The following is a 27313-nucleotide window of genomic DNA, read 5'->3' as shown; positions in this document are numbered from 1 at the left end:
GCTCATGTAAAATGATTTAATTTCGTGTAAAAAAAATTAGTGTAAAATGTTTAATAACTTAAAAGTACAAACTTTCCAATAGTAAGTCTTTTATTTTAAAAGTAGACTATAAGTCCCAAGTAAAAACAAATATAACCCCGAGACGGGGAAAATGTGGGGTTCGAAAGGGTTAGGATAACTAATTTTACGAATACCCCTAATCTACAATTTGCTATCGATAGCACAAAGCTGTGAATATGTAATGTAAATAAACTGTTTGAAGGAATACGAGATCGTAAGAGATTAATTCAATTTTTTGGCCAAGAGCCGACATATTATTTTTCAATTTCAGAGCCATGGAGTCGTTAATATGTCGTGTTTGCAAGTTGAGTGATGAAAACATGATCAACATCTTTGACGATGTAAAGGAATCGCGGGTTTCCATTGCGACTTTAGTTTTCCAGTGGAGTGGCCATCAAGTGGAGAAGGACGATCTACTTCCCAAGACCATTTGTAGGTCCTGTCTGCAGGATGCCCAAAAGGCATATGAAAGGAATCATGAGCTTATAGATGACCCTCTTGATAATATAGTCGGCGTATTAGCAAACTGCCATGACGAAGTATCAAATAGCGTCCAAGTTAAAGAAGAATTACTCCAAGCGGAGATAGAACCACCTGAAGAGAAGTTCCCATGCCATGTGAAGAACGAGCCACTTGAGGAAGAGCCACTTTCCGAGGAACAATACTGTGCTACTTTCGAAACCGACTTTAATCAGTTCGATTCCCTAGTAAAGATAGAGCATAATTTGCTGGGAGAAGATCAAGATGTGGATTGCCAGCCGGGTATTAATGATGATGATAATGAGGACTATGAGCCGGCTATAACTGATGGTAAAAACGAGGACTATGAGTGGGGTATTGATGATGCTGATGATGAAGACTACGAGCCTGTTGATGATGCGGACTACGAGCCGAATGGTAACGATCAAACCGACAATGAACGTCCGCATAAGTGTCCTTATTGTCCAAAGAGTTTCACAAATAAATCAGGACTTGGACCACACCTGAAAACCCACAATGGCGAACGGCCATTCAAATGCACCCATTGCGCAAGAACTTTTACCCGCAGTACCAATCTAAGGCGCCACTTGCTAACACACTCCGCAGAACGACCCTTCAGGTGTTCTCTCTGCTCGAAGAGCTTCCAGTTTAAACAATATGTTAGAGATCACATGCGAATCCACTCGGATGAACGACCAGTGCTCCCACTGCTCAAGGTCTTTTATCCAGCACTCCAATCTTAAGCAGCACCTGCTTAGGCACACAGAACAAAGGTCGATCCAGTGCCCCCACTGCCCAAGGACTTTTCCCACGGAACTACATCTTAAGAGACACTTGCTAAAGGTTTCAGGAGAACGTCCTTTCAAGTGTTCCCTCTGCCCAAAGTCTTTCTTAACTAAAGCACATCTCAAGTCTCACTTGAAACTACATAGAGAACGACCGTTTTCGTGCTCCTTCTGCAAAAGGATGTTCAAAACTGTTGAGAAACTTCAGAGGCACTTGGACACCCATACGGTGCATCAGACATTCGAGTGTTATCACTGTTCTAAGACTTTTCCTGAGCCTGGAAGTCTAAGGCGGCACATGGTCCTGCACCCAGTAGAACAAGCCTGCGATGATCGCTGAGGGGCTGTCCATATATTACGTAGTCATAGTTCAACCGCTTCGTGATATCTTGATCATTTAGAACAATTATCGGAGTTCTTTAGCAAATAATATATGTAAATTTATTGGTGCCACAAGATATTTCTATGAATATTATATTTTTATACTATTAACGGTCTCTGGTTTAAGAATTTGAAAACTCTCATTTTCCAACAAATAAAAAATACTAGTAAAATATTGAAATATGATTTTTCATTGATAAAGACTTAAAATATCTTTATTTTGTATTGTAAATATGATTATTTTTAGGTAACTTAATTAGTTTTCAAAACTCAAAATTAATTGTTTACACAATCAATGTTGTTTTTATACCCTTGCAGAGGGTATATTGATTTCAGTCAGAAGCTTGCAACGCAGTGAAGGAGACGTTTCCGACCCCATAAAGTATATATATTCTTGATCAGCATGACTAGACGAGTCGATCTAGCCATGTCCGTCTGTCCGTCTGTCCGTCCGTTTCTACGCAAACTAGTCTCTCAGTTTTAAAGCTATCGGGCTGAAACTTTCCCAAAAGTCTTATATCTTTTGCAGGTAGTATATAAGTCGGAACCAGCCGGATCGGACAATTATATCTTATAACTAACAAAGGAATAATCGGAAAAAAATTATATCTTTCATGTTTTTAACATATAACCTTCTAAGCTTGGAAATTACATTTTTTAATTGGTTTTGAATTTCGAATTAAAATTTATCAAAATCGGACAACTATATCATATAGCTGCCATAGGAACGATCGGAAAATTGGTAGAAAAATAATATGAAACAAATTATTGCTTCGGTGTTTTTTAACATATTATCTTATACCACTGGGAATATCATTTTTTGTATTTTTAAATTTAATAATTATAGCTGCAAGGGTATACAAACTTCGGCTTGCCGAAGTTAACTTCCTTTCTTGTTATATATTTAAAACCTTAAGTTGGCAATCAAATTTCGTGATGCATTGGTTGACTGTTTTTATATCCGTTACTTGTACTAACATTCAAAATGCCATTGAAACTCCAACTATTTGTATTTGGTAGCAGTTTTTATTTAAAGATTTATGTATAACAATATATAGCATATAGTATATACAACATGATTTCATAAAATTAGGTACTAGAGTTTCATATAATTATAACTATTAAGTACTATGTATAACTCTTTCTCTTCGTCACGCGCAAATTTTCCAAACCTTTGGAATAAATTAAAGGACTAAAATGTACACATTATGAAACAAAAATATGACAAAAAATAGTTTGAATTGATTTGCACGTTTCAATTTGCACGTCGTGTTTTCCCTTTTTTGATTTTTGTTTTTTTTTTTTACTGGAACACATGTGAGTGGAAAATGTGGTGCAGAGTAAAAAGAATATATATATGTAGAGGGAAAACGATCGAAAGGAGTGGTGTGTGCAGATGAGTCGATGCTATAAATATGTGGGCATTGCTTGATAGACAAGAAATAGAAAACATGACAAAATGGGGGGTATAAATAATCGGAAATGGGCGGATCTGGGGCATGGGACTTAGGCGAGGCGTTTCTTTCGACTGGGCGACAGGATCTTCAGCATTGTGACGACAGGCGCCTCGAAGGACATGGACACCACGAAGGACAGGAAGTAGGAGGCCACTGTGAGACCGAAGAACATGACAACCTGTAAGTAGGCGAGAAACACAAAATTATAATTAAAGGTACACATCAAATTGATCGTAAAATTATTTATTAGTATACTTGTTTTCAAATTAGTTTGAAATGTAATTACGGTGTCTAAAAGTATGCAACAGTATATTTTTATTCAACAGTGCCATAAATTGATTTATCCTTTCTTCACTGCATACTTTTAGACACCGAGAAATAATATTTAAAAGTGATTATCAAACTTTTGTGTTTTAGGTGCAAGAACAGGGCTGGAACGTTTTAAAAAGTAAAATGTTTTATACACATTTTTTTTACTCATGCTATCTAAAATGCTTTATTTTACTTTTTAAAATGCTTTGACCCTATATTGACACCTAAAACGTCGAATAATTTTCTCTGTGTACACATAAAAGTGATTGTAAAATTATTCATTAGTATTCTTGTTTTAAAATTAGTTTGAAATATAATTTTGGGTGTCTAAAAGTATGCAACAGTATATTTTATATTCAGTAGTACAATAAATGAATTTACAAGACGACCATCCTTAATTCACTGCATACTTTTAGACACAGAAAAAACCTTTTAAAAGTGATTTCCAAGCTTTAGTGACTTGTGTGGCATTTTTAAAAAGGTGCGTAAAAAATATTACATTGTATGTTGGCATTTACCCGTAGGACTTGTGAAATCTTAACGTATATAAATTCGAATTTACATGTATTAAACCTCTATTTATTATTCCCCAAAGACCCAAACAAACTGAAAATCTTTTTTTAGGCCTTGAAATATATCGTAGCATACTTTTGGACACCCTAAAATAAGGTTTTAAACCACTAGACCCTTTTGTAGTTCTCCCAACTCACCATCAGATCCCCGCCCAGATGCAGTGGCGCGTCCGAGTTGAGCGCCATGGAGCGGATGACGATCGGGTGGACGAGGTAGGCGCAGTAGGTGACGCGGGAGAAGGGATAGAGGCAGGGCGCCGAGAGCAGCGAGTTGATGTAGCCGCCGTAGCCCGTGGAGCAGGCGATGGTGATCCAGGCCAGGGACAGCGCCCAGGCCGAGTGGCTCAGCGAGCTGTAGGCGGCGGCGGTGAACTGCGACAGGTCGGCCTTGTAGAGGCCAAAGACCAGGACGAACAGGTTGAGCATGGCCAGGGTCCAGGCGGTGGCCACCGTCAGCTTGGGCAGCCGGATCTTGCAGTTGGTCCTGAACAGGATCCAGCCCACGGCCATGCCGATGAGATAGGGTCCCAGCCGCGTCCACGGCTTGTCGTAGATCTTGTCGAACAGTGCCAGCGGATCGTCCGTGTTCGGTCGATGATTGTTGGTGAACGCAATTACCGCCGTGGTGATCCACGATAGCACCAGGAACACCAGCGTCGTGATCGCCGACAGTTTGAAGTGCCGCACGCCCACGATCAGGATAATGGCGCCAATCATGTAGAACTGCGTGTCATTCGCCAGGTACCAACTCCAGAGCATGCACTGCGGATTTGGGGGAATAAGAGATAAGGTAAGTATTACTTATATAAATTACTCAATAGGTACACTAAATTTAGAAATACTATAAATTCCAAATTCTTAATGCTTATAATTAGTTATTCTATCAAAGTATAAATAACATACCTAGGAATTTTGATAATAAAAAAAAACATATCTAGTGGTTTATCACTGCTTTTTCTTTATAAACATAATCAAAGTAGTGAAAATTATAGTGCTGTATAATTTTTAAAAGCATTTCTTTAGGTTCAAATTCAAGATCTCTTCAAAATGTGAGCTCGTTAACACTGCTTATGAGTAATTTAAATCCAATTTGAGTAATATAAAATGCAAAACAAGTTTAAAATTAAATTTTAGATTATACTTCCTGAGAATATACAACCCCTACTTCTATATTAATTATCGATAATTTGATAGGCTGTATAGGCTGTAGGCTGTATATTATACACTTACTATTTCGAAATAAAGATCGTTAGGCTATTGACTATTTTCATAAGAAACAATCCTTAGATCATAAGACTACTTAAGTTTCTTAGTATATTGGGGATCTGAAACCACTAAAAACACTCGCAAAAAAAGCTCTACATTTATTTATTTATAAAGAGCTAACAAATAATTAAAATTATGAGCTAGCAATGATGTTGAGCAGTGGCGACGTGGGCTTTCAGCTCGAATTTTACATAATATTATTTTTTAGGGTTTCTTATAGGTTCTTATTTCTATGGCTTAGCTTAGATAGAATAAATAAATATACAACAAAAAATATAAAACTTTCTAGTTTATATGACTCACCATCTCATCGACGGGGAACAGCGTGTTGATATAGAGGATGTTGCGCCACCAGTAATCCGGGCAGGTGATGTGATCCATGGTGGGGGGGTCGAAGATCGAGTATGTGGCCAGGTACTTCATGGTCACCTGGACCACGCCCAGGACGAACAGATAGGGGGCAGTGAGTCGCATGAACCGATAGGCGACCAGTCCAAAGAAGTGTGCGGTGCCAGCGGTGAATTCATTGGCTCCCTTGCTCAGTTTGTTCAACTTGCCCTTGGCATTTGTCCGGAAGTAGATATACGAGATCAGGAAGCCACTGATGAAGAAAAAGGTGTCCACACTGAAGGGTCCATTGGTGATGGCCTGGAAGAAGAAGTTCTGCTCCACCTCCTTGCGCATCTCCATGTTGTCCGAGTACTTAAAGACCACGATGCACGTGTGTCCCAGGATCACCCAGGCCATGCTGAAGGCCCGCAGACCATGGATGCACGGTATGGTATCGGCACCCACATTCCGATCGCAGATCGCATTGAAATTCGTTATCGCCGAGAAGGAGAGCAGCAGTTCCGAGTAGATACTCAACTTCTCCGGCTCATGCAGATGTCCCTCCAAGTGCTCATCCGAGTTGCTATTGTTGCTTCCACTCCGATGGTGATCATGGTGATCTGCATCGTGGTCATGGTGATGACCATTTCCGCTGTCATTATCATTGGGTGGCAAGTTCAGCACCAGGGCATCCAATTGCTTCAGGGAACCGGAAGACTGCGAGTGATTCGACTGCTTGAGAGGATCATCGTGGGCCGTCATCGTATCGCTGTAGTCCGACGAGGCACATCCTATTCCCGAGCTCGTCTCGCTGTTGTTCATCATCTCCTTGTCCTGGCGACGCAGTGCCTCCTTGAGCTTGCCCCTTAGGTAAATCTCGTACAGGGTGCCGCAGCAAATCAGGCCCAGCACAATGCTGGATACCACACTATAAAGATGGAATATAAATTCATTTAGTTTCGAGATCATAATATAGGTATAACACTAAAATCACACTGGTTTTCAAAACATTTTATCACCAGGGGTCTTGAAATCACTTATGTATGTTATTTTTGGTGTCTAAAAGTATGCACCAATATATTTAGAACACGCAAGTACAATGAATTAATTTAGAAAGGCGACTATTCTTTAATTTCTGCATACTTTAAGACCATTCAAATGACATTTAAAAGTTATTTCTAAAAACCCTTATGATTTATTTGTCACCCTTTATAAGTTGGAACTCAATATATTTTCAGTTACTTGAAGTTATCAATGTTTTCATGATATTAAATACCAAGTATTGTATTATATAAAATCTGTTTTTGGTTCAATATCAAAATACAAATGAAATATTCCAGTGGGAATGTTATATAAACAAAAGCCAAAACTTATTATTACATTAAAATTTTAAATTTCTAATTTTCTTGCTTCAAAAATCCCACTTTAAGTAAATAAAACACTATTCAGAAATTATTCTCCGTGTAGTTTCGGCAGATATGGGGAAACATATAATCATATTACCCGCTAATACTCAGGGTAAACAAAAGGAGTTTCGCTTTTTATTATAATTCGATTTGGGGGAAACAAAATTTCACACAAATCGTCTGACTCAACGCTAATGGCCAAAACCAACTGGGCAAAAGCTCCGCATTATGTTTGATCAATTGTTTAACGCACTCAGGCATTTTTGAAAGTGAACTTTTGATTGGATTTTTTGGGTGTTTTGTTTTTTCTTTGTCCACTTACAGCAGCAGGCAGAAGGTCTTATCCGCCCAGATGTTGAACTCCTTGTCGGTGGGCACACGAATATCCAGGACGCGAAGATCCCGCGAAGATAGATCCATGTGAGCCTTGGAGCTCATTTGACCAATGTCCGCGATGGAACAGCTGGAGGGCAGGCACATGCCCACATAAATGGTGCGAAGCTGGGGGAAAATGTATTTAACAAAATTAATACGGAAAAATGCCAGTTTTTTATTTAATTTATCTTTAAATCACATATATTTGCTGTGCTATCTTAATTACAATACTCAAAAGGCTCTTTGTTGATGGTTAGTACTACTTATAAAGTTCTTTTACGTAAGTTCAATTTTTGAAATTTTAAAATATTTGTACCTCTATGAATTTGTTTCTCAAAAAACAACTTGTAAGGATCATATCATATATCATATATAAAACTATAAAGTATATTTTATAATACTAAATAATGTACATTTGACTTTAAAAAATTGTTTTCTTGGATTTTAATTTTTTGAAAATTTTCTTAAATCGATAAAGAGAAAAAAGAGCGAATTAAAAAAAGAGATCAAAAAGCAAGATGGCAATTTCATCAAAGTGATATGCTCTATATTTTGATCAAATTCAGACTGAATTTCATAGAAATTGTCATTATATCTTTTTCTGGATGCTGCTTGTGCGTTTTGCATATTATTTTAAGCAATAACGTATTTTAAAAACATGAATATTTATTAATTAATAAGTTAATTAATTAGTCTGAACGTTTTATTATTATAGCTAAATTTTCGTTTCTTTTATAGAAATTAATGTGGTTTTCAATCCGTTTTCTTACCACTTGGGTTGGTATCGTCTCGTTGAGCTGCATCTTGATCACGTAGAATCCGGGAACAAAGGGCGGCGGGGCGTTGTAAACACTGCTGTATCCTTGGGTGTGAGCAGCGGCGAAGGGCAGTCCGCTGTTCTTGGGCTCCATTTCTGGCGAGGATGTGGAGGCGGAGGACGAGGAGCTGTTATCCTTGGTGGGAGCAGCGACCAGGCCGTCGTCAATGGCATCGCAAAGAGCCAACGAACCCATCCAGTAGTTGTTGCCGTAGAAGAAACCGGATGTATAGTGACCGGAAGCATCGTCCACTGCGCGAAGCAAGAAAAAAGGAAAGAAAAGAGAAGGGAAGGGCATCAGAAGCGTCCGAAATGCAACATACTGACTGCACAGCGGCCAGTGTGAATGGGGCGTATGCAATATATAAAAGAAACTGGCCATTATGCAATTGCAGCGCAGCCGTCAAGCTGCCAACTTAAAAATGCAGCCATCATCTTGATGATATTATGGCTAAGCGACAGGTGAGATGCCCTACAATGTTTGGGATTAGGTTTTAAAAGTAAGGCTACAAAAAATATATATAAATATTGATCGCTTCATTTTCACTTTTATATTAGGTCAATAATATCAACAAGTATTTTATAAATATTTTTTTCACTATTTCAAATATAGTTTAATGAAAATTTAAAAATATTGATATATTTGCCTTTAAAATAAAATATAAATGTGTATATAATAAGGGATTGCACAACTTTGTAAGATATTTTAGTTATTCATTCTTACATTTGGGATTTTGAGAAATTTCCTATAATTATGTAACCTGCTTTTATTGGGGTACTTTTTCAGTATTCATATGAATATTGGTATAAAAACATATTTGATGAACAATTTATGTCAATATTGATCTATTGTTTTATAAGTTCTTACTCATCTTTTTTTTTAATGTTATTCAAGTTATTTTAAAATTACTATAATATTGGTGATAGACTTTATTAACTACATATCTCGCACAAAAAGAATTATTTGGTTTTTATATAGATTTAAGAAATTCCAAAACATAATATTTTTTAAGATCCTAAAATTACAATGAATATCTATAGGTCCAGGCATCTCAAGTAATCTCGAGACCATTGCTTTCAAATTTAAAGTGTCGCCACTCATCTGATCAATTGAAAGGAATTAATAGATGAAATAACCCCAACTAGACGACTGCAGTGGATTCAGATTCAGTCCGTGGCCGATGTAAGTCTGCTGATTTATTTGCACAAAGTTGAGGCTGTTATGCTATTTTGTTTTCGTTTTCTTGCAACCAGTTGCCAAAGAGATCGGGGACTTGAGGCGGCGACTGGAACTGGGACTGTGTCCAACCAGTTTTTGTAGATGTTTTCGTTTTTTTTTTCTTTTTGGGTTGGAAATGGAAACTAAAGTCATGCAATGGTCTTTTGTTTGGTTGCGTGGTGACACGAGGAAAATGGCAACTCTTACATGAGCATCGAGTATCCAGCATCCAGTGGTTGCTCGTACCTCCACTTCCACTTCCACTTCCCCGAAGCCTTGGCCAAAAGCAGGAACTATCCGGTAATCTCTGGGTTACACAAGACCCGGCCATGACCATGAGGTGCCGTCAAACGGAAATGTTTGCCAGCATTTGCATGTGCCGAAATCAGAAGTGTTTACCAATTTAATAGCGTTGACCAAAAGTCAACCAAACTCTGCGGAGTTGTTGAATGCGGAAAGAAAATGTTTTTCAATTGCTAAGCTTAAGGGGTAAGTTGTTTTTAAATCATTAAAAAAATTTTTGAAAAATTAATTATTAAAAACAGTGTATTTTGAAAAAAATTATATTTCAACTAAATTCACCAATATTTTTGCCAAAAAATGCATCCCTTTTTTTATATCAATCATCTAAAGTAATCAGTAAGGTTGTCTTTAAAATGTTCATAATTACTTTTAGGGTGTAGTGCACCAAAATACAACAGATATATTTTAAGGGAATTTTCCAACACTATTTACCTCAAAATACAACCCTGTTTTGAAATCACTTTTATCGAATCCTTCATCTCTTTGCAATGCTATTTTTATTTTATTAGGCATATAACCAAATTCATTACACGAAATTCCCAAACTAATAGTTCCCCAAACTTCCAATAAGATACATTTGCCAACACAAAATGCAGCCGTGATAAAATCTTTATCTCTTCCACACTCCCTCAACCGATCTCTGTGTAATGTTTAAACATGTTTTCAATTTAATTTAGCGATTGAGGTCATTTGATTTGCTGGTAGTCAGCATTTCATCACAAAACCTCCATCGATACGCCAGTACATGGCAAATGGGTCGGCGTATAAACACGCCGATGTGATATATGTACTTCTTCAATTGAACGTGTCATTCAGGCGTTTAACGCTCTTGGTAAATGGTAAATGGTGTATTTTATATGGAAGCTGAATCTGAAGCTAGAGCTGATGTCGAATTCGATGTCGGAGCCAAACAAGATCAACAGATGGGACAGACAATGGGGTTATCAAGGTGACATGGCCACCAAAAGCTCACCCAATCCCCAAGTCAGATGAACTTGGTAGCGGCTACCGAAAGTCGTTGCCGATGCCGATGCCGAAAACACACAGATTCAAAACAGATTTCATCGTGTATTCTTGTCCGGCGATTCGGAAGGTCGTTCAGCATGTGATCGTGTATATAGATCGGGGGAAAGCGGTCCAGCAGGTAGGGAAATCGATATTCACGAGACTCACTGCACCTTAAAGGCCCAGACAATTTTCTATATACTATATATTTGCAAAACAGCAGTGTAAAGTATGTCAAAATTAATTAAAATGCCCGAAATTCAATTAAAGCTAATAAATATGGCAGTTCATTGTAATCACTTAAGTTCTCATTCGTTTCCATTAGCTAGCTGATAAGTATATGGTTATTATTGCATTCTAATAACTTTAATGGTAAAATACCATTACGGATTTTTATAAAAATTAATTTATATTTTTAGAAGTTCATAAAAACCATAACAGTCGTTTTATTTAAGTAAATTAAAAATAATGTATATAATGTTTATAAATATCATTGAAAGCCCACACACAAATTGCAGAGTCAAATAATATAATACCCCAGAGCTCATTAAATTATCCAATTAAATGCTAGCCACACAAAGGTTATTTACAATTTCGCTTAATTTCATTGAAAGCCTGCCCAAGATCAAACTTTGCACTTGAATCGCCAAGAGTATTTGCAAGAAGATCAAGATATATGTGTGTTCAACTGAAGGTAAGGACATGGGCGGGGTAGGCAAATGTGTTAACATACTAAAAACCGATTGCAGTCGACCATAATGAGTGGCAAAAAAACAATGAGGGCGGGGCCCGAAAAGCCAGGCCAAAACCCGGTGACAAAGCTGTTGAAATCCATTTGATTGATGAAACGATTGTATACATATAATGGCAATAAATAATGTGCTCTGCGCCGTCAAATAGTTGCCATTATACAAAGGTATCTTTGTTGCTTTGCTATTTTTATAAACATTTTTTTTACGCCACTTTCCGAACGAACAGTTGCGAAACGACGCAAAATCAAAGCTGGTAAAATTAATAAAAAAAATTAAAAATACAAAAAAAGATGGCAGCAACGCGTCTCAAATGCTAACAGTTTAATTAAGGCAGGGAAGGCACTAAATTATCAAATGACCTGCGTCACAGGATCCAAAAATGTTATCCATTGCAATCCATAAATAATATTTTGCTTACTATCTGTTAACGATGCAAAGTTTCATGATTTTTGACTAGCAAGGCAGAATATAAACTAAAACTTTATTTTTAAAACTACACAAAACAATATTAAATTTTTTTAAATAAATAAATATAAATAATAAGAAAATGCATGTTTTAAAACTATTTGTATTATTTGCTGAAATTAAACAATGTAGATATTCATTTCAGCAGTCAATTTTCGTTTTAAAAATATATTTAAGTATATATTATAAATTTAAATAAAAAACAAAATACTCATATATTATTAAAGAAATGTTGCCAGTTCCTATTAAATAAATTAAGTAATTTAAAGTTTTATTCCATAATTATTTTTTGTTTTAGATTTTTTTGTGATGCGTAAAAAATGTATTTTTGAGTTAATGTTATTAATGTCTATATGAATTATGTTTAGCTTGCTTTTCAAACTTCTATAAGTCAATCTCTTGAGACTAAGTTTTGTATATTTTATTTGTTCCTAAGAAATTTCGTTTTCAGTGCAGATAAATCTTTTTTGGCCATGTTCCCAAATGTCCAAATTCTACCTGCTTCAAAATGATTGTGTCAAAGGTTTGAATCTGTGAGTTTAAACTAGCTTTTTGGGCAACTAAATTTGGCAATTGCTCGGTAATGTTGGGCTTCGTCATTAGAACCCCAGAGTCAAGACTCAGGTAATGTGGGGACATTAGAGGCGTGTGTTGTGGATTTAAGATCCACTCGTTTGTCTTGGCCAAATAAATTTCCTGTCATTTAACACGCAACTTTGCTATAAAGCTGGCAAAGTCTTTGAACTTGGGTGAAGCGTTCTGTGTACTTATTGCTGAGGTGTGTCTATTAGATCACATTAGATCGCAGAGGGAATCTTTGCTTGTCATATTTTGGGCTAACATTAAATTAGCTTGTGGTGGTGCTTACATTTTTTTGTTCTTTGAATTTTACGTTTTAGATGTTTAGAGATGTTTATCTCTTTCTCTTCTATATTTCATCAAAAATAATTGTTTTCTATACAATTAAGAAATTTACTTTAATATGAATTGAGCAAATTTAAATTATAGCTATTTAAAAATATATGTGGCTTCAAAAAGAGCTGGGTTTTATTCAATAATTTGTTTAATAACGTTAAAGAATTTAAATATATAATAGGTTACTGTACAATATTTTCAATTTATTTAGTTATTAATATTAATTTGTTTGTTTGCCAATTATTTATATTTTGTTTAATGTACGCTTAGATGATTGTATTATGTTAATTAAAATATGTTCCTATTTCTGTATAACAGATTATTTTCTTTAATAAATGTTTGCAAGTATTTCCCGGAAAACGTACTTATGACCTGCTGTCACCCAGATGATCAACGTTTATGGGCTGGCTAACATTCTCCGTGGTTACTCATTTTATAATCCATAATTACCCTTACCATTTTGGCGTTTTTCTGCTATGTAATAATTACGCTTTGTCGTTACCTAATTGAGTCACTCATTTGGCAATTTTATGCTCTGACATGCGCAAAGTGAGATCCCCTGGAGCTCGAGATCCCCTCGAGTGCCTCAGATAGTTGGTTCGGTAATATAAGATGGGGCGCATACACTTCCTGAATGGCTGGCACTATGTACATATACCCACTGCCTGAGGTTACGGAGGTATCGCATTCGTATTCAGGTCTCGTTGGCCCACACTCAAAGTCTTTCTTTCTTTTCTCTCTTTTCAATGTCAATGTTGTGGGACCGGGGGCTTAACACAAATATATCTTATCAAAGACCCCCCCCTCGGGGTCTTTCAACGCCCACGAAGAAGAGGTAAAAAAAAAACATAGCCAGACGAGAGTGAGAGTCCAAATAAAAAAGATTAAACAAAACAAGAGTCAAAGAGTTGGCCTGTCTTTTTGGGGCTTGGGTTTTTTTTCTTGAGGCAGATTCGGCACAAGGTCAGCTGCATCTTCAGCTTTGGTTATTTCGCCTGACTAACTGGTATTCCGATTTTTGATTTTCGAATTTCGAACTTTTGGACTTGGTCACTGACACGTGGCAATGCCATCATTTGCGCAACGGATCGGTGTCGATCGCTCCGAACCAATTGAATTATTTCTGCGCATTTCTTTGCCACGGATGGCCGGGGAAACTGGTCGCGGGTTACCAGTTTTGGTCCAACAAATTCAGGGCTGCATATTAGTTTTTTTTGTCTGTTTTTGGGTCCAACACAGTGTGAGTCACTTATGGAAATCGTCGTCGTCGAGCGTCATTGCCGAAACGATTATTTGATAGGCAAGTAATTTGGAATATTTGTGGAATAATTAGCTTAAGGAGTGCTTCGTCACGGTGCATCGCCAGCTCATTGGATCTTAAATTAGCTCGTGTTTCCAAGTGATTTATCTTTTATCTAGCAGATACTCAAATATAATGATTTGTTTATTTAATGGGAGATTAATCATAACAAACGTTACGGACATTTCAGTGTAATCTTAAAAATGCACTATCATATAGTACGAATTTTATATGTTATAATATTATTTTTTGATCTATTAAAAGATTTCTAAAGTTATTTTGTGGGTACTTGCAATGTTTATATTTAAACAAATAATACATGGTAAATACTTTATTCTCTTTTTTAAGGCCACTATCTGCCCAATGTATTTAGAAATATTTATTTAGTATTTTAAAAATCCGATCTAGTTTGGGATCTCGTCATTCTTCGCAGCCACTTGCAATTGCATAACCCTAGTGCGCTGTAATCAAATTGATACGACCACCCAAAATTGCAATTATGGTCAATAACCCCAAATTGAGAGCTCGATCAAATGGCTGTCGGCCGTTTCATAACCGAATCGGTGGAAATTAAAATTAATGCCCGGCACGTCGATCCAACGATCACCTGCCGCCATAGTTTTTACCTCTGCTTCTACCAATTTCTTCGTGTTTTTTTTGTTTTTATTATTATTTTATTTGCATTGTGGCTGACTTTTACCTAACGGAAATGATGTCTTGCTTTTACCCAGTGTCGAATGCAAATGGGTCGCTCGGTTATGGCATACGGATCGAAATCGAAGCGGCTTATCGAGGGGGTTTATCGCGCAGGGTGGACCTTCGGTCGAAATGCAACTCGACTAGAAATCGATCGATTAGCTATTTGCCATTTTTTTATCTTTTCCTTTTATTTTATATCTGTCTGTATTTGCCCAAGACCGAGTGTCGCATTAAACTTGAAACTACAAATGGATTTGGCAAGCGTCCCGCCATGACGGACACAATTCGCAATGATCGAAATTAGCGCCGTCTCATGATGGAATGTAATTTCTGTCTAATTATCGTCCGTCTGGAAGCTGGTCGTAATAATAATTCAACTCGAAGTCGGAGTCAGAGTTGCCTAATTGTGGCATTTAGGCATTTGCCCTCGAACAGTCTGCGCGTTAATTGCCTTTTGTCGGCGGCCATCTAAGTGAATTATTAACCCGGATTCAGTGAAAAAACCTCCCTATTTTATTATGATGACACTTTAAACATGAAAGTGTTATGGCTTTGTTTACGCATCTTCACCTTTGGTCTTCAAATCGAATGCTTAACAAACAATCACGCATTCTTGACATTTTAGTTTAAACTATATTTATTTTAAGTATTAAAGTACTACCACAAAATGTGTAAAAATAATATATTTTAATATTTATATGAACCCATTTGGAGATTAAAACCATTCTTGAGTTTTTATCCAAAATGATAATAATTATAATTACTTTTTATAATTTTAAATTGTTCGTATTTTCCTCTCCTAAGCATTATATTTAAATAAGAGTACCCACAAAGTGGGTTTCATTTTATTATATTTTTCATTAAAAAGGGAAAAAGGGAAACCAACGAAACATCCTTTAAATAAATATAAAAGTATTACAAACAAAATGTACATAAAATTGATTTACTATACTAATATTTTTTAAAACCATTTGTAGATTTAAAACTTAAATTTTCCTTTAAACTCTGTTCAACATACCAACAAACAATTTTTAAATTATTACTTTTATTTCAATTCTCCTAGAACGCCTCGCTGAAAAGTAGGCCACGTTTTGCTGAGATCTCTGATCTTAACTTTACCCTATAATAAAGTCGATTATTCTGTTGCAGTTTCTTACGCTTACAGATCGGTATTTGGCCTAGACCTTTTGGCCCCAGATTCGCGAGTGGCTACCACTTTTTTGACTTGGCCAATTGCATTGCGTGGCGCGGATTTTAATTACGCACAATTATCCGAAAACGAGTTTGTTGCCTAAGTCATTCGTTTGCCGGCTCATAAAAATGTGGGGGATATGCGCAAAACAGGCCAAAATCGCGGTCAAAGTTGAAAGTATTTTACATACATGTCTCCACTCAAATGAACCGTTATTGCTCACAATAATACAAAACCAACAAAATTGTTGTCTTGGCCATAATTTCATTTTCGCTGTAAACAAAAAAATAAAGAAAAACAAAAAACTGCAAGACATTGCAACAATCAAATTAAAGTTACATTACATAAGCTAAGCTTGTGTCCAGTAAAGAGAGATCGATAGAGACAGACAGAGAGAGAGAGAGGGAGAGAAACTGAGAAATATAGATACACTGAGAGATATTCGGGGAGAAACCGAGGGAGACTTGTCGCATGTTGCCGCTGTGCTGATATTGCTGCCGTGTTTATTTGTTGTGCAATTTCGGTGTCTGCTTCTTCTTCTTGTTGCAGGCAAACATACGTACAGCAGTGTTCAAGATACTAGCAGTGGGCTCTCAAATCATTTAAAGACAATTATTAACACAAATTAAATAGCAAATAATTATTATTATTAAATTTGTATTTATAAAATCACACTAACAACACTTTGTTTATAATTTTAATAAAATGTTTAGTTTAAAACTGCAGCCCTTAAGTTTGTCATTGTTTTAATTCTAAATTAAGTAAATTGTTTTTCAGTTCATTAAAAAAGTTGGTTTTAATGTAATTAAAAAATTTAAAAAATTAAAATTAATTAAAAAGTACTTTACTCAAACATATCATACAGATAAAAGAACTTTAATATTTATTTTTATAAAATTTGGTAACTTTTAAAAAACTATGCTGCAAAAGGGCACTAATATTTCATTTATTTCTATGCTTTAGAACATTTTTATAAATTTTTTTTTAGTTTTAAGCATTTTTTGTTTTATAATTTATTTCTGGCAAGGCCGTTTTAAAATTCTGGCCTTTGCTGTAGATGTGGATATTATGGTAAATATGGGAAAGCCGTAGAAATTATGTTGCGTGACGTTTCATTTCGCACAAAGGCTGTAATTGGGCCTGTTACCCCCACCCCTTCACTCAAAAGTCGGCTAAGTATATTGGCCTAAAAATGAAAAAATAACCGTTGTGCATTGTGACCAACTAATGACCGCACAGGCTGCAAAGTCCAAAAAGCAAGCCATCGAACCTCGATCACTTGTCGGTTTTCGGTTAACTTGGCTTCGCTTCAGTTATGACCAGTATTTTTGGGTTTATTTTCAGGCATATAGGTGAAATGCAAGTCGAGGTCAAAACTGTGATTTGCTTGCGGAGAAAAATACCATCTTTAATGATATTTCTTTACCCGGAATACTTGCAAAAAAAATTAAAGAAAGATTACGAAAATTGTGAAAGCTTTTTTTTCGATTTTCGAGGAAGTTTGCAGATCGCCGTCGATGATGATGAGACAATATTTGCACTTCCTCTAAGACTTTTGCCGACTGTTTACCCCCGACCAAGTAAACAAGGTGTCGAAAAAGGCACAAATTAGTTTTCGTCTTTCGATTTTATTGAAGAGTGGACCTTCGACTTGACTTCCAAACTGCAATTGTTGTCATGGCAAGTGCATTTCAGGGCAACCTTCAACCTGCCAATCGAGTTCAGCCAAGCGAAGCTGCCACCCAACTGTATTGCATTTGCCATTGCAGTGGCAAGAAAAACTGGCAAAAATGTAGAAAAGCACACAACAGCCGCAGCAGAACGGCTAGAAAAAACAAAAGGTAACACCGGCCACAATTTATTAGCCATTGATCTTGGCCGAGGATTGGTAGCTCCAGATACGAAACCAGTGCTGTGGCTGGACATTAAGTCCGAAGCGTTTAAATAACAATTTTCCAGCCCGTGTCCGAGAGTCCGGTTTTCCAGGGGGCAGGAAAATCTCTGGCCCTGACTCCACTCATGTGTGGTAATAAAGCGCATAATATATGTACGTGCAATGGGGGACATTGACACAGATGCCTGTTACAGTCCCGCCTTTTCGCCTCCCAAAAAATAAAACTTACTTAAAAGCTATTTTTACGATGACTTGAAGGCGGTGGAAAAAATTTCAAGGTTGGTTAGGTAAAATAAGGTAAGATTGAGAAAGCCTTTCATACATCAATATCTTTTTACTTCAAATGTTGTCTTTTTTTTTTGCATAATGAAGAAATTTCAGTTTGTTTTCAGCGAATATAAAAACTTTTAAGGTTGACTAACCTTCATATCTGCTTTTTATACGGTTATATTTACAAAAAATGGTATATTGCCTTAATATCTTTTAAGGAATACAAATAAAATGGCATTTTTAGGAATAGTTGTGGAATTCTAGAAGCAATCGTGTATCTGTAGATAATAAGTAAAAATGGTACCAATATGGTTTTTCAATTTTTTAAGCACCTATACTTATTTGTAAATTTTATTTAAAAATAATATATAGCTTTAAATTCCTACTAAATTTAATATTCCAAACTCATCAAATGAATGTTGTAACACAGTTTAGAACTCTGAAAATCTTAATAAAACTGTCCTAACAAAAAATAAACATAAGATGGAAAATGCCTAAAAAGATGAAAATTACTTTCGATAGGAAAACATTAAAAGTTATATCCTCTGTTAAAAATAAGACCTCTAAGCAATGCATTTAGTGCGGTAACTGAGATATTTAACTGCCCGTTAATTAAAAAAGAAATTAAGACGAACTTCCGAAACGCCGTTGGCCTTTCTCCCCGAAAAGAAAACCTCATAACGAGAGGGAAATGCTTCCGCATGCATTTTCTTTTATCGCCTTTCCACCCCTCTCTCTTTCTCTTTCTATCTTCATGTTTTTTTGCCAAACTCCATGAACTTGAACCGTGGTTAAGAGGCGATTTCAATGAATGTGTCCACTTTCCGGTCACTTTGGCCCATGGTGCAACCAGTGAAATAATACTAAAAAAAAGAAAAAGAAACTCAAACACTTTTATTTCATGGTTTTTTTCGGCTCTCTTTCTCTTTTTCTTGCGCTTTGCGTTAATTGATTACATAACCAGCATCTGGAGAGTGGTTTTAGCTTGGCCAAGTCAGTTGGTCAGTGGTGCTTTTCGGTCTCAGGTTGCTTGGGAATCGATAGGATTGCTTTTTGGGTGGTGCGGCAACTTGTCGCAACCAGCAAAACCAAAAAAAGTCCAAGAAAACAAAAAAAAAAAAAGGAAAACCAAAAATAAAACAAGTCCCACAACATTTATTCATAATTCAGGCTTTAGCTCGACCTGTCTCACTTTCGACTGCAAATACGGCAAGTCGATTCAATTTGATCTGGTCGTGCAATTGAACCGTTCCGTTTCGTCGTTATTCAATACCAAGCCCCCTGACATAATGACCAACAAAACATAAGAAAAGGCCCGAAAAAGCACCATTGAAAAAGAAAAACCGAAGTTTTGGTATAACCAATTTGCCCAAATGGGGAAAAATTCGGCGAAACACCAAGCGCAAAAATCGAAAACCGCCCATTTGGCCAAAAATTTGATTGAGTTGCTGTTGCGTGTTGCTGCTGTACATGTTGCCGCTGTACATGTTGCCGCTGCACTGGCAAGAACTAATTGCGACCTTGGCGATCTCACTCGCTCGGTATCGTGCACTTATTCAGATTGTGTGCTTGCGGGCAAATTCGTCTATTCGCGATCTCTGTAAAGTCTCTATAAAACCCGCGCATATATCTCCGCCGATCGCCAAAATCGGCGAATGGCACGTTCAAACGCACACACCGGCTGCTGGTTTTATTTTTCGATCGAATAGGTCGCGAACAAGATCAGTCTCAGGTGGAAAATGTCTGTGGAAGTTGCGATAACACGAGGGGAAGTGAATGGCCACCTCGTCACGTATCCGATCTTTATTTGTCATCCGAGAAGATAAGCCATCTGCATCTGCATCGCTTAAAAGTTTAAAAACCATTCTTGCTTTTCATAAAGCTATATGACTTATATTCAAATCAATTATTCTACCTCATAAAAGATATTGTTCATAATTTTAAAACCAACCACAAGCTAAAATTCTTATTACTTGTTTTTCTTTGACAGCCTAAACCTTTTGGCTCTGGCAAATTGATTTTTGCGGACAGCCATTTTAGATTGAGATTATTAAAGGTTGTGGTTTTTTATAATTGAATGCAATTTTGGTTGGGGTTTTGTAAGCCTTGAAATTTAACTGTCTGTTTTAAAAGATTTTAACAGATACCAAATGTATATAAACTTAAATTACACCCAAATTTAATCAATTATTAATAAACCTAATAAACCTTGAACCTTATTAAAATCAGTAATATCTAAAATTCTTAAAATAATTTTTAACCAAGGCCGAAACATAGGTATTTGTTAAAATACAAAGTATGTTGTAGTACAACTTAATAATTGTAAAAATTGATCAGAAGTCAATAATTTTAGCTTGAATTCTGAACAAGTTATCATCCATATGGATGATTAAGGTAATACCTATTTTCAGGACATTCTTTATGTGATCTATTACTTTGTTTTTCCTAGCAAAAAGTCCTTAGGAAAGGTAATACCATTTGGTATAAGGACCTATGTAATACCATTTGGTATAAGGACCTATGTAATACCATTTGGTATCAGGACCCATGCTTTTGGTACTTACTCTTGACGGCCCACATCTTGGCATCGCTGAGGCCCCCGAGATAGCTCCGCATGTCCCGGCTGCAATTGGTGGACACTCCCCCAGAGCTCTCCACCTGACCCCATTGGGCGGCCAGAACGGCGAGGTCGAAGACGTTGAGGGCATCCCTGAGGCGACGGGTGCGCGACAGGTCGAAGCTCAGCTTGGGGTCACCATCCCCATGCAGACTCAGATTGATCACATTGTGCTGATCCGATCCGGAACTTAGGTTATGTCTGCCCGGCGGAAATTTACCATCGTCCTTGTCGATCGCTGCCTGGGGCGTTGCCAGCAGCGAGAGCAGCATTGCCAGCACCAAAGTCCTGCGCATCATATCGCTCCGTTTCGCTTGCGCCCTATAGACGATACGTACAAATTGGCTGGGCACGACGTTCCTGTGTTGTCTTTATATTTATCTTTTTTTTGGGACTGCTTCACTTTCACTCCACACGAAAAAAAAAACAACAATAAAATCCAATGTGGGTTAACAGCGAATTATTTATATATTTTGCACCAGCATTTTCACAACCAAAAAAAAAATGATGATAAACACACTCGGCAGGTCAGAACCGTTAGAACTCGGTATTATTATTGTAAAATATTTATATTTATTTTGTGGCACTTCTTTTTATTTTTGGGATGGGAAACAGGGGGGAATTTATTTGAAACACACGCGCGGCCTATTATAATTTGTCAGCTTTTATATGTAATGTGTTTTTGGGGAGCTGCGACGACCGCTTGGCATGAACGCACGTCTACGAATCGCGACTGCGCGTCTTGAGCAGCTGTAAAAATATGTTAACAATTCGAAAAACGCAGGCCCAAAAAAAAAAGAAAAAATCTCAGCTCAGACTCGAACTCAACTCAATCTCTCCGTCTCTCTTGTGCAGCGGCTCTCTTTCTTGGTTGAGCCGCTCTCGAAAGCGCAAGTTGTACCGTTAGCAGCACTTTCGAGGAGAGAGTGCTTCTCTCTCTTCCTCTCTCTTCTCTCGGGAAAAAAGCAAAAGCCCTGCGTCATCGACTATGTGGTAATATCTTCCAGTGTATTCGTGTGTGTGTGTGAGCATTATGTTATGGAATTTCGCGAGTGTGTGAGTGTTGCAAAAGTGGCCGCAAAAATGAAATTAGCCATTGATATTTGAATACGCGACGAGGTCTAGAGGATCGCAATCGCAATCACTTTGGGCCACTATAACCATATAGCCATACTGCCAGCGGTCCCAAATTCCAGCCAAGTCGGTCAAATCAGTTAAGCCAAGTCGCTTAAATGAGCCAAATGGATTCGCATACAGGCAAGATGGCCAAAACCACATTTCCGAACGTCTTTTGCGGGCCCTTTGCAAATACATTAATGTGTTGCATTAAGGAAATACATAAATTACATATTATTTTAAGTCATGTTTTAAGGATTTTTAAGGACTGTATATACCAGTAAATAATATTTGTATTACCATTATTCGATAGTTAGGGTATACTAAGATCGATTCAAAAATTGTACAAAATTAAAAATTGGAAACTTTCAGCACATGAATGAGCTGTAAGTGATTCACCCAAGCAAAGAGGTTAATAACTTAAGTGGGTTATTCACTGAGTGATATATTAAAAAAATATACATAAAAACAAAACTAAATTGCATCTTCGAACTACAAAGTACTATCTTTATATATTTTATTGCCATTTAAAATTAATTTAATTTAAAACAAAAATAATTATGAATTATTAGAAGTAAATTATTGACAATATTTTATTTGTATTTAAAATACAATTCATTTAAACCAAAAAAAATTATGAATTAGTAAATGTAAAATATTACCTATGCATACTTTATTAATATCTAAATTACAATTTGCTTAAACCTAAAAAATAAGATGAGTTATTAAATGTAAATTACTACCTGTACTTTATTCCAGTACGTATGTATAGGGATATAAGATCTTAACAGACATTTGAGTTTATTTAGTTATTATAATTCAAACTAATTAAACCATTACATGATAAAGATTATACAAGAATGTACATATATTGTTAAGAGTTTTTTTATGTTTCTGTGGTTTTGAATGTGTTCTTTTTAATTGCTGGTACTAAAAGTGATTGGGGATTTTTATAAGGCTTAGGATGTAAATCAGTTTTTATAGCGCCTCTCGCTTTCAGTCCCATTCCAATTCCAGGCTTCCAGCTTTTTTAGCGGGAATGGGAATGGGAATGGAGGAATGCGAACGAAAATGTCGCAAGAAATGGAATAACTGTTGTTGTTTCACTGGTGACCTGTTTTCGCGCACCCAAACATTCATATTTACGAGAAAGAGAGAGGGAGTGAGAGATAGTTGCACCTGGTGCAGATTCCCTGGTGCCCCCCCCCCCTTCACCATTTCAATCCCAAAAAAAGAAGTTGTAAATTACGTCTGTTTGGTTCCCCAACTATATATTGCCATGTATTGTGCAATATCCCAAACGTCGACTTCGCTCGTGCAATGCTTTTCAATTTTCAATTTTCCACAAAAGCCAAATAAAAAGTTGGGAATCAGAGAGGGACGGCATGATGCTGTGCATTTACCGTTAGCAAATGGAAACCAGTTCTGAGAAGAAAAAAAGCCACAAGAAGAAGCAGAAAAGCTGCCAAAAATTAAATGTTAAGTGGCAGAGTGAAACAAAAATGCATTTTGTGCATTTTCAAAGTAACAAGTCTTAAAATGAGCAGAAGCCTGCAGAAGATCTTGCAACGGTAAACTGGTTTGCAGGGCAAAAAGCCAAAAAAAAAAATGTAATAAAAAAACTGCATCCAGAAGATGGAAGCAAAAGGAGTGAAAGAGAGGGAGGTGAGGGCTGGGGGGCAGAGGAAGAGTGAGTGAGAGCGAGACGGAGCGATGGGCATGAATGGAGATGCAAATGAAACCTCCAAATATTTAAGGTTAGCCTTAATATCTCAGGTGCACTCGAAAAATAATTGGATACAATGTTTTTTTTTAATATTTATGAATATTTTACATCTTAAAAGATTTTGAAGTAATACAAATTAGTTTATTGAGACTAATTTAAGTGTATTTAAGATAAGATAAGGATATTTCTTATATCCGCCTACATAATTTAAAAAAATCAGGGTGTCGGGCTCGGCATACCCTTTCCTTTAAGCTTAGATTTAGATTTAGGGGAAATCAGGGTGTAGATCCATCCTTTTCTATGTATTGTACAATTGCACTTGTTGTTTAAGACTAGAGTTCCTGTAATGGGAAGATTTTTTTTTTTTTTTTTTTTTTTTTTTTTTAGAACAATGTTTTGTTAGATTTTTGGATCTGCTAAGAAGGGCTTCACAATTTTTCCTAAATAGTGCTTACTGTTTCGGCAAAGGTTTATCTTCATCTGGAATATGTTTTTGTACCTCTGTCCTATTCGAATAATTTCGTTCAGTGTAAGGGTCTGACCGTCAGTCATTCACGCGGTCGGTTGGTACACGTAAGGTCTGTCAGCGAATGAAAACCTGTCGCCTCGCCTGCCCGATTCCCCGCCCAACGGGGTCGAGCTCATATCTTAATGAGAAAAGTGAAAGTGTCAAGAAATAAGCAAAGCGACGGCCAACAGAGGGCTTCAGTTAACAGTGAATAAATAAAAACGCTAAAACGCCACTAAGCCAAGGCAAGAGATATGGAATTGAGTCAGAAATCAAGTTAAGTCCGGCCGGGTTATCAATTAGCTAACCGATAACCGAATCGAACCCAAAACCTGGTCTCTGTGAATATGGGAATAGTCGCAAATCGGCCATCGATCTTTGGATTCCCAATTGATTGATCGAGGGTTGCTCTAAATTAAAGTCACAAATCATGAAAATTGGGTATAATCACTTGTAGGTCTTTATACATACATAATTCATTTGGATTTGTATTTTAAATTTGGTTGATAAAATGAGCTATTATGAAGAGTTTCCCCAGAGAAACATTCAATTTAGGTCATATTAAACATGGCTTTGAGTGTTTAGCGATTTCTATCGGAAACATCTTAATTAATAAATAATTTATGATCCAATTCATTTGTCAATAAAACCTTGAAAATGGCAAAGACACGGACGAATTGGAAAAAAAAATGTATTCAACAAATCTAAATTTCTGGATGAATTTTGTGTGATTTTATTTTTTTCGTGATTTCCAGATGACCTATTACTTTTGTAAATGTGCTTTCGACATATATTATTCCAAGAACTAAACGCTCTGTGTCTATTTCGTAATATCTTTGTGGCAGATTCACATTAAGTATGATTTCTTTGAGTGATTTCTTCTGATGCACACTCGACAATCGGTTTTGACACTTCAGAAATCATTCGACCAAATATTTAGTTGCACAAATTTTCACATTTTTTGGATCACTTGTGGCGCATTGTGGCTGGCTGTATCTTTTTTTTTTGTTGTGTTTTTAATGCCATTGTTGATGCTCTGTGCGGTTATTGTTGATGTTAATTGTTTGTTGCTGTTTGCGCTTGCGTCACGCGTGACACTTTGACCATGAACGCATTTCTTGGCAAGGAAAAACCAAAACGCACGGAAGATCGCACGGATGAAATTGAACCGCATGTTGGTCGTTACTTTTCAACTTTTATTTTCCGTGCCGTCTTTCCCCATCTGCCGTTTTATTTCTTTTTTATAATTACTTCATTTGCAACCTCTCGTGTGGCAATAGAAGAAACTACCGTTAATTAAAAACGCAAACGCGCGGCCAAATGAGCGCAGGTGAGTGTACACTGAGAGAAAGGCGCTTTATATCGATAGGTATCTCGAAAATACATAATATTGTGCTTCGGCCAGAGGAAAATATAAGAAACTCGAGACATAAAAGAGATTTTACCAGTTTTTTTGCGTTCTATTGCCAGAAAAACTATGTCTCGAATACAAAATAGACAATATCTACACTCAGAACAAATATTAAGTATTTTGCGCTTGAATCAAGTATTTTCGTTGTCACAACTTCGCCAAGCATGGAATATACTGATCCCGAGAACAAAATCCAGCTTTCAAGCACGAATTTTCAAGACCGAAAATATTAGGTTTCAGAACCTTTCGGTCTGCAATCAAATGTGAATAATTCTTAAATCTAGTAAAATTTGCACTAAAAACAAGAACGATTCAATAATAATGTAAGAGAGTTGCAGACATGATTTTAGGACGAATAACTCTTTAGTCAATAAAACATATTCATATTGCAAGTTTGAACTCGGTTATATGCTAGGAAGATAAATAAGTATTGGAAACCGAAATAAACGAGATATATCTAAATACAATTAATATTTTAAGTTTACTTACGACTTGCGACACTGTGCAATTTATGCGCCTTATATACCGAGCACTTTCAGAATAAGCAGTTGGGAATTATAAGATATTTAAATCCAAAATGTGCTCAATGTGAGAACATTTTCAGCACGAACGTTCTTAAATGGTAATCCTTCTTAAATCAAGGCTGTTTGTACTTGATATTAGCACGGTGTTTTTCCCTGAGTGTAGTCTTAAATATTTATGTAATGCATCCTATCGCTAAAATGCAATATGTAGCTGTTTAATAGTATTATGAGATTTATGATTATAAATTTTTTCCATAAGTGACTATTTAATAATACTATGGGGCTTAAAAAACGTAAAGTTATTATAATAATATTTTCATATGATTCCAACAAACATCTCAAATAATCAATTTCATTACAAACATAACAAATTAATAAAATTTTAAATCGAAATATGTTAACTAAGTTCAACATCAAATAAAGGAATCAGAGCACTACATTTTTCGGAAAACCATTTTTAGACTATTGGGGATCGAACAACCTATGAACCAACGTAACTGGATCGTAATATTTTTTAACTCTTTATTGTTGCTAACAAAAAACAGAATATAATAGGTAATTAAGAGCACCAAATCTAAACAAATATTGATTAAAATTGAAAAATGGGCAAACAAGTGTTGTATTTTACAAAGTTACATATAAATAACTTCGAGAAGTTTGACCTAAAAATGGCTACATTTTTCCCTGTGTAGAGAAGAGAGTGGATCGCTGTTGTAACCACGGCGCCAAAATATTTTCACTTGACTTTTGCGGGTCTGTTTTTATGGCCCTGCGAAGTTCACCGGGGAACTCAGATCGCAGATCGGTGGGAAGGGAAGGTGGCGGGGGATTGGGGGCTGTGGATTGTTATGCAATGAGGAGAAAATTGACAATAAGACAAAGCGCAAAATACAAACAAAACCGCGTGAGAGACTGCGACACTAAAACTGCAATGTCACTTACCCATTATTAATGCCCCGGTATTTTGGGGGTATACTGTGGCCCAGGGGGCGTGGCAGCCCAGCCAGAGACGCCTCACGTCCGGACGGACGGACAGACAGATTTACGGACGGACAGGGCCCGAAACTGTGCCACGGTAATCACTCCAATCCGAAACACATCAAAACTATAAAGCGTACGGAGGCTGCGACGAAACGTCGGATGCACGTAGTTTATA

The 27313-nt window shown here is 36.6% G+C and overlaps 2 protein-coding genes across 3 annotated transcripts; one reads left to right on the top strand and one right to left on the bottom strand.

The window, feature by feature from the left end:
• The first annotated feature begins 244 nt into the window (after positions 1 to 244).
• LOC119556749 (zinc finger and SCAN domain-containing protein 2-like) lies at positions 245 to 1842 on the top strand. The gene is made up of 2 exons (XM_037869171.1): positions 245 to 274; positions 332 to 1842. Exon 2 carries the CDS (start codon positions 336 to 338, stop codon positions 1281 to 1283), a length of 948 nt encoding a protein of 315 aa, XP_037725099.1. The 5' UTR covers positions 245 to 274; positions 332 to 335; the 3' UTR covers positions 1284 to 1842.
• Positions 1843 to 2727: 885 nt separating this feature from the next.
• On the bottom strand, positions 2728 to 27139 carry LOC119557845 (nose resistant to fluoxetine protein 6). 2 transcript variants are annotated; one of them, XM_037870826.1, is made up of 6 exons: positions 27100 to 27139; positions 8195 to 8493; positions 7372 to 7550; positions 5617 to 6571; positions 4186 to 4809; positions 2728 to 3341 (listed from the first exon to the last, which is right to left on the bottom strand). In XM_037870826.1, exons 1-6 carry the CDS (start codon positions 27101 to 27103, stop codon positions 3213 to 3215), a joined length of 2190 nt encoding a protein of 729 aa, XP_037726754.1. In that variant the 5' UTR covers positions 27104 to 27139; the 3' UTR covers positions 2728 to 3212. The 2 variants fall into 2 exon arrangements, with proteins under 2 accessions (XP_037726754.1, XP_037726752.1); XM_037870824.1 differs by lacking the exon at positions 27100 to 27139 and adding an exon at positions 20820 to 21580.
• Positions 27140 to 27313: the final 174 nt, after the last annotated feature.

The sequence above is a fragment of the Drosophila subpulchrella genome, chromosome X (assembly GCF_014743375.2).
Source record: "Drosophila subpulchrella strain 33 F10 #4 breed RU33 chromosome X, RU_Dsub_v1.1 Primary Assembly, whole genome shotgun sequence".
NCBI lineage: Eukaryota > Metazoa > Arthropoda > Insecta > Diptera > Drosophilidae > Drosophila > Drosophila subpulchrella.
This window is presented reverse-complemented; position numbering and strand designations above follow the sequence as displayed.

Coding starts and splice junctions, on each gene's coding strand:
- LOC119556749 (XM_037869171.1), top strand. CDS start 336: ATGGAGTCGTTAATATGTCGTGTTTGCAAGTTGAGTGATGAAAACATG.
- LOC119557845 (XM_037870824.1), bottom strand. CDS start 21,171: ATGATGCGCAGGACTTTGGTGCTGGCAATGCTGCTCTCGCTGCTGGCA. Junction 7,551..8,194: donor AGACGATACCAACCCAAGTG/GTAAGAAAACGG, acceptor ATTTTCCCCCAG/CTTCGCACCATTTATGTGGG. Junction 4,810..5,616: donor TGTTCCCCGTCGATGAGATG/GTGAGTCATATA, acceptor CCAAATCCGCAG/TGCATGCTCTGGAGTTGGTA.